Source organism: Zingiber officinale, chromosome 9A (assembly GCF_018446385.1).
Source record: "Zingiber officinale cultivar Zhangliang chromosome 9A, Zo_v1.1, whole genome shotgun sequence".
Lineage (NCBI taxonomy): Eukaryota > Viridiplantae > Streptophyta > Magnoliopsida > Zingiberales > Zingiberaceae > Zingiber > Zingiber officinale.
The window spans coordinates 91972862-91980765 of NC_056002.1; the positions used below are offsets into that span (position 1 = coordinate 91972862).

General features: G+C 41.0%; 1 protein-coding gene across 1 annotated transcript; it reads left to right on the forward strand.

Moving 5' to 3' along the window:
* Positions 1 to 3702: 3702 nt before the first annotated feature.
* On the forward strand, positions 3703 to 7579 carry LOC122018648 (F-box protein At5g51370-like). The gene is made up of 3 exons (XM_042576027.1): positions 3703 to 4958; positions 6936 to 7197; positions 7285 to 7579. The coding sequence occupies exons 1-3, from the start codon at positions 3802 to 3804 to the stop codon at positions 7333 to 7335; spliced, it is 1470 nt and encodes a 489-aa protein (XP_042431961.1). The 5' UTR covers positions 3703 to 3801; the 3' UTR covers positions 7336 to 7579.
* The last annotated feature ends 325 nt before the right edge of the window (positions 7580 to 7904 follow it).

Consider the following 7904-nt stretch of genomic DNA (forward strand, 5'->3'; position numbering starts at 1 on the left):
TGAAACCCTATTTTTTCCTGCATCTTCCATTACTGTTCTTCTTCCATTTTTCCATGAGAGGAGATTGACTTGAGCGTCGGAGGGCCTAGCCAGGGATTCACACCCCGAACTTAGGTCACTAACGCTTTATTGGCTCGTCTTACTGTGCGCAGGATCATTGAGGAGCTTCTGGTTCGTCAGATCATCATCTAACAGAGCCAGCGTATCGTCTCATCGCCTTTAGACAGGATCATTTGCCATTGTCAATATTCTATAAGGTAGATATTTTGCTTGCATTGTGTATGAACGTGTGTATCGTAGTCATGATATGCTGATCATATTATTGATTTATAAATTTTATAATTATAGCTATGTAGTGTATCAGCTGTACTAAGCTTTGTATTGCCTACTTCCCTGTCATCTTCACATTTTAACTTCAGTTCTTCCTCCCTTCCCAAACCCAAGGTTATCTTTTCCCATGCATCTTATCCACCTTCAAAATTTCCATTCGAGCAATCACTCTACCCAACCAATAACTTGTCTACCACTTTATTTGTCAATAGATTTTTTTAGAAAGGGTGATTTTTTTTACGGGTTGGGATGTTGTGTCCCTTGGTAATCCGATAAGAACTGTGTCATCTTGCCATTTCTCTACCACTTCAGATCCTCTACTCTACCCAAATTACATGGATATGTGTATGTCTCTTCTAACTGTCTCCCTTTTTGGATGCCCTTTGCCATATTTCCATCATTGCTTCATTGCCCTCTGTTTCGTTTGTTGTGTGAGATGTAGGAAGCAGATATTTGTTGGATTCTTACTCCTTGGTGTCCTTGTTCACAAACTGCATCCCCAGATGCAGTTTGCGATAGTAGAGGACTCTCAGGTCTTGTCCACCTCTTAAGAACTAATTGTAGTGATATGATTGCAGTAACACAGTAATCTAATCTATAATTACACCAATAAATGACGAGCATGTAATAAACGGTAATAAGAGTAGGGTTAAGAATTTGTGTATCTCCGATTGAAGTTTAGAGAATTTATTGCCGCCCACGGTGCAGAGGCTTTCCGGCAAAATCCTCCCAAGATCTGACAACCGCTTGCGCCGTTCGTAGGTGCACTCCAAGACGAACGTCGCACTTGGACTCAATCTCAGATCGCAGAAACCAAGCCTCAGAACTCGAACTCGGGAAGAAGAAAGGAGAAAGCAGAGGAATGCTTTGCTTTGGAGTGATTTGAGAAGGAGCAAAGGAAGTGTATAAATACACTTCGAAATAGTGCACGCACCAAAGCGTACGTCGCTTTGCTTCCTCACGAGAACAGGACCGCGTCGCTTGGGGAAAACCGGAATAAATAAACCAGGTAAGCAAACCAGGCCGCGATGATCGCGTGTGTCACGCCCGGTTTATGGATTTCTGGCTCGAACCCCCCGAAATCATCTGATTTGGGTTCAACTCGCGCATGCGTGTAGGCCCCCTTAACATTACTAAGCATGGATGGAAGGACTCCATATATAAGCCCTTCCAACCTTCTTAGCTTGACAATGTGGAACTAAAAACTAAAAGAAATAGTTTGAATTAAAACTTCAACATTAATCATATCGATAAGTTCTGTTCTTTTCTCTCACATGCTTGTAGATTATTTATCTAATCATTCATGAAAATATAACCCAAATTTCAAATAAGTTGATACTTTCTGTCTTTAGGTTCTATTGCCATATACTTTCTCAAGGAAGGTGTATTGTGTTGGTCACTCCAAATTATTTTTATGGCGGTAAGATCAGCTTGGAAACTCCAGTAGCTTATGTCGAAAGTCAAGGCTTCTAGTGGATATTCATTACTCCACATGATATCAGGTAACAATCTTGTTTCAGTATTTTTGTCTTTATAACATAAAGGTTTTAGGCACACTGGACGGATCCTTGGTGTCGCCCAGACGCCTTGTCTTACATTTAAATGATCAGTATAAGTAACTAGCCCATGAAGTTAGACATCACTACCAGAGTTCTCAAGATTGTTATGCTTTCCTAGAGAAAGGGTTAGGAAACAGCAAATGGCAGCACTCGCGGTTAGTTTTTGCATTACGAAGTTTTGATTTCCCAGATCGATTTTATTTTGTTTGTACAATGTTGTTAAATTTGTCGACTGTATAGTAGGTATCTCACAGAGATTGTAGCAGCTTCATCGTGAGGGTAAACAATAAAATCCCCCAGTATTTTGCTGACCTGGGAACACATTCTTAACTTAACCAGAACCGATATTTGAGTATGCTTGGGTAGATTTTTCAGTTGGCTCGTTGATTGAATAGTTGTTTATATTATTTTTCGTTCAATATAGGGCGTCCTATTTTGAATCCTGTACACAATGGTAGCTTATTCACATTATCATTTCTCTTATTTTTCTGTCTTAATAACTTAACTGTCACAGTCGTTGCAGTTATGATACTGTAGCTACTACAACATTAAAAAAAATAAGACAAATTATTTGAATCTTTCGAAATAAAATTTAAACGATATTTTTTTTAGTTTGAAATGTGATTTGTTACGGATTTTATCTTGTAATCAATTATAGATCGTTGAATTCATTTTGATTTAATATTTTGAGTGTTTTATGGTATAAATAAGTTAAAAGTTATCTTTCAAAGTTTAGGATTTGATATTCATGCGCTATCATTTATGAAATTATAATTATTATAATTGTATAGCAGTTATGTAATTGTAATTGTTACAACGTTAATATTAGATCAAGGTTTTAATTTTTATATCAGGTTGAATTATGAAATGTACAATGTATTAAATCAAAATTTGTTTAGAGATTTCTGTTAGTTACGGGTGGAATTCGTAACGACTTAATTTCAGACTTAAAAAATATTATTTAGATCCGTTTCGATTGTTATAAATAATATTTTAAAAAAAATTATATCGTAGTCATTATGAATCGTAATTATTATAATAGGTCGAATTTAGATGACTGACATTATAATAATTTGAATAGTATTAAGGATAATTATGATATTTTATGGGGGCACCTTTAATAAAAAATGACAGTATTTGACAAAAATAACAAAGAATGGCATTTTGATTTTTGTCTTTCAATCTATCCCCATTTTGTATTTGGTATTGTGAATAACCTGACAATTGTAACTTTTCTTTTGTCAAATTTAAATCTTTTTGGCGACATCTTTGGAAGTATACGAAACAAAACACGCCGTCCGTGGTTTTGCTTTTGCATAGACTAGAGAGTATGTGGTGGGGTCCACGTGTCCCCAGCCAGCGCACGCCGCAATACTGCATTCAGAAGGGCAACACTGCATTCAGAAGGGAGCGCGAGGGGTCGGGGAGTTCTATCATTTGAAATCGCTAAAACAAACGGCTCTCTCGGTGGGGTCCATTTTCAGCTCCGATTTTTTAATTCTTCATTCTTGGGGAAAAATAATGATTATATATATTTTGCATAAACCTGTTTTTTTTTTTTTTTTTGCATGATAATTGGATTCTGATAAATCAAACGAACTGAATGGTGCTAAGTTACTTCAGCTATTATTTTGGCATATGCATTATTACTTAAAGAAAAAAAATTAATCAGCTAAATTTGGCGGTGTGTACCAAATTTGAAAACGGCTGTTTCACTGTTATTTTTATAGGAGGAAATTAGAACGGTGGGCTAACCCTGTTCGTAACATGGGTTGTGTCTTCCGTTTGAGATTCCAAATTTGGAACGGGAGTGAATAAAAGAAGCTCTGGCTTACACAGGGATAAGAACGATAAAGGCGAACTCTCTCCTTCCCCCCGCCGACTCGGCTCGGCTTCTCGTCGGAAACCCTAGATGATCCACCGCCTTCCATCCTGGACGGGCCTCTGGTTCGCTTCCGCCACAGCAGCCTCAGCTAAAAGGCCTCTCCACCATGCGCTCTTCGACATGCGGCTCGGCGATCAAACCCAAACCCTAACGAAAGCGCCGACTCTACCCTGCGATGGAGCCGGAGATCTCACTCTGCTGCTCTCGGACGAACTTCTTCTACGCGTTCTCGCCGCTGTCCCTGACTCCCTTCGCCTCCCCGCCTCCCTCGTTTGCAAGCGATGGCTCCGCCTTGTCGGCCGCCTTCGCCGCTCGCTCACCCTACTCGAGTGGTCCTTCCTCAACACCGGCCGCCTCCCCCTCCGCTTTCCGGACCTCACCGACCTCGACCTCGTCCCCGCATCCTTCGCCTCGCCTTCGGGGTCCGCTGCCGGCGCGCCGCTGCTCACCAGCGGCCCCGTCTCCGTTGTCGTAGATACCCACGCCGACCCTCCCATCGGCGACTGCCGCTTCCTCGATCCGGATGCGATAGATCGCTGCCTCGAGATCGTCGCCCGTGAATGCCCCGGGCTCCGCAAGCTGTCCCTCGTCGCTGTTGCCTCCGAAACCGGGCTCATGGCGGTCGCTGGTGGATGCGAAACGCTGCAGGAGCTGGAGCTTCACCGGTGCTCCGACCTAGCCCTCCGCCCCATTTCCGTATTCGCTAATCTCCAAATCCTGAAGCTGGTGGGATCCGTCGAGGGGCTCTATCGCGGGCCCGGTGTCACCGACATTGGGCTCACGATACTTGGCCACGGCTGCAAGCGTCTGGTGAAGCTCGAGCTCAGTGGGTGCGAGGGAAGCTACGACGGCATCTCTGCCATCGGGCGTTGCTGTTTGATGCTCGAGGAATTGACGATCGCCGACCACCGGATGGACGCCGGGTGGATGACTGCGTTGTCCTTCTGTGCGAATCTAAAGACGCTGAGACTTCAGAATTGCAGGAGCATAGACACTGATCCGGGGCCATTGGAGCACCTAGGAGCTTGCCCGGCCATGGAGACACTGCAAATTCAGCGATGCCAGCTGCGGGATAGAAGAAGCTTGCAAGCGCTGTTCGTGGTGTGCGAGACGATTAGGGATCTTGTGCTTGAAGATTGTTGGGGACTGGAGAATGACTTGTTCAGTCTCGCGAGCATATGCAGGTATGCGTGCTTCTCACAAATTCCCTCCCGTTTTCCCATTGCACGTGCTTTGTTATCTGGTATATATCGATAGTAATCGCCATTTTTTTTGTGTTTATTTGGTCTGTTTGTGTCTAGTCTCATGTAGCAGGGCGTGGAAGGACAATGATACTTTTAAGGGGTTTGAGTCTGTTCTTTTTGATGATCAATGCCCATTTTTAAATGATGACTCAATCCAGTCCATTCCATCCATTCCCTATTTTAAGAAGTGGAAAACTTCAATTCCCGTTTATTAAATTCCACATTTACTAAACGTGATACTTGTTAATAAGTCACTTTAAAAATAGACAAATAATATGAGTGAAACAGGTAAACTAGTGGATCAATTGGATCGATCTGATAGTCAGGCAGATTGATCATGTTGGGTTGTGGTATGTGTGCTGATTGTTCTGGGATGTACCAAGTTGATCGATCATGCTGGGCACTCGGACCTGTTGTGTCGATCAAGTGGACCAATTGGACCAGACATGTCAATTGAGCTAGTAGTGTTGGTAAGCGAGTAAACTGATTGGGATAATTAGATAAAGTGAACTTGATAGATTGGATGTGTTGAGTGGACCTATTGAACTGATCATCATGTTGGCTGAATCAACCAAGAATGTTGGATCCATCCTTCATCCCTTGCTTGCCTTTGCTTTCAATCCATCCTTCAACTTTATCTCCCTGGCTTCCAATCTATCATTCATCTCTTAAAGGAAACAGAGAGAAAAAGGAATATATATATATAAGTTACTCTGCACACCCTTACCCTGTATACTCCTTTGCGATCCTCACATGTCCGGATGTTCGTCCGGGCACTTGGATCCTCAAAAATGAATCGGAGTGCCCGGGCGGGGCATTCGGGCGCTCGGATATGTGAGGGTTGCTTAGGAGTGTGCAGAGTAAGGTACAAGATATCATCTCTCTCTCTCTCTCTCTCTCTCTCTCTATATATATATATATATATATATATATATCAAAAATACTAAGAGGTGTAGAAGAACAATAACAAGAAAATTATTTAGAAGTGTCTCATTGAACAGAATGTAAATAGGATGATTTTTTTATATATATAATCAAAATGTAAAATAGATTATCACCAAGTTTGAGTTGGTAAGTTACAAAGGGTGGATGGTTAAATTTATCCCTTTTGAATATCCATATTCCCTTTTGCCACCAAATGGCTTCTGTATCTATTGACTAGTTATTGAAGTTGAATTAAATGACCATTTATCACAATAACTCTGGAAAAATTTATTTCTAATTGCTTTTTCAAAAATGGATCTTAAAGCTTAAAATCTTCAAAATGCACCATCAAGATTTGAAAAGTCTTGCATTATGCCTTCTAATCATCAACACTTGAATGATAGCATGACAATTTTCAGCCTTGTGGAGTAAGATCACATTATTTTGAGATCATCATTCTGTTATCAGTACTCTAGGAAGTATTTTGACAATCAGAAAACTTTGGGTGCATTTCAGGAAAACAAGAAACATTAAAAGGTACAATGATTTCTCCCTAAAGCATAGGTGTTACGAAAATGACCAATCAATATAAATATGTTGTTAACAGTTGTTTTGAGTTGTTACGCATGAGAACAAATCATGCATTTATAATCTTCACAAAATCATGAGTCTATTTCAAGTGACTTGCATTCCAACACTGCATCTTTATGTGTTGCTTCTAGGGTTGCTTATTGTCGTGTTATTTTTAACTGATCTCACCTCATGTGATCTGAAAATTCAGTAAACCAATTCCCAATTCCAATCTCAATTAGATAACCTTGTGTGAACCAAATTAACCTCAGTGCAACAACACTGATGCTGCATCTAGGAATAAGCTAACATGTTCATTTTCTCACAGCATACTCTTTCTTTGCACATTCCCTCGACACAGTTTTCTGGTATCTCCTTGCGGTTTAGTGGATGCTTACTTTGTTCCCCTTTTTTCATGCATAGGAGGGTGATGTGTCTCTCCTTGAAAGGATGCTCACGAGTAACGACTGCAGGATTGGAACAAATAGTTCTGTCCTGTATAGATTTGCAGAGACTAACAGTTGTCTCATGCAATAAAATCAAGGACAGTGAAGTATCTCCTGCTCTATCAAGCCGTTTCTTATATCTCAAAGAGTTGAAGTGGCGTCCAGATTCAAAGTCTGTCCTGGCTATGAGCCTCATGGGGATGCGTCTTGGAAGGAAGGGTGGGAGATTCTTCAGAAGGGTGAGAATGAAGCTGTTATTGTATTAGACACCGCAATTCCCCTTCTCACATCTAAGGAATAACAATCTAGCTCTTGTTTCCTTTCAGCGAACGCTATGGGTTCAACACCGACTAAAGGAGAATGAGGACGAACTGTGAAAAAGTATGTGTTACCCATATGATGTACATGATGAAAAAAAAGAAGGATCTGCCATACGGTGACAGATTGCAACACTCATGGATACAACATTAGGGAATTTCGGTTGCTCGTCCGTATGGTTTCTTAATTCAAATGGTAAAACTTTTTGGGTGAGACACGACGAAGTGGCGCATGTAATGAGGGTATATTACAATTTACTGACTCATAGAGCCATTTTTCCAGTTAGCCCACACTTGGCAGAAAGCTGTCGGCTTATGTTATGTCACTATTACACATGGTTTAGAATGGTGGAAGTTCTGTTTCCTCACCTTTCATAATGATCTCTGCCAATTTCCCTGGGCAATTCGAACTGCTCTTTGTTTTTCCCTAGAATTCTGAAATCGGATTGAATGCCGTAGCAAGATTTTATAGCCAACTGGAATTTTAGTTAAATTTGGTGAAATTACCAACCGTATGATTTGTTTCGTTCTTTTGCAACCAAAGATCAACTTTACAAGCACAGTTTTCCTTTTCCCTTTTTGGTTCTTTTTCTCTCCTTAACATTTTGTTCGGTTCGTAAACAATTCTA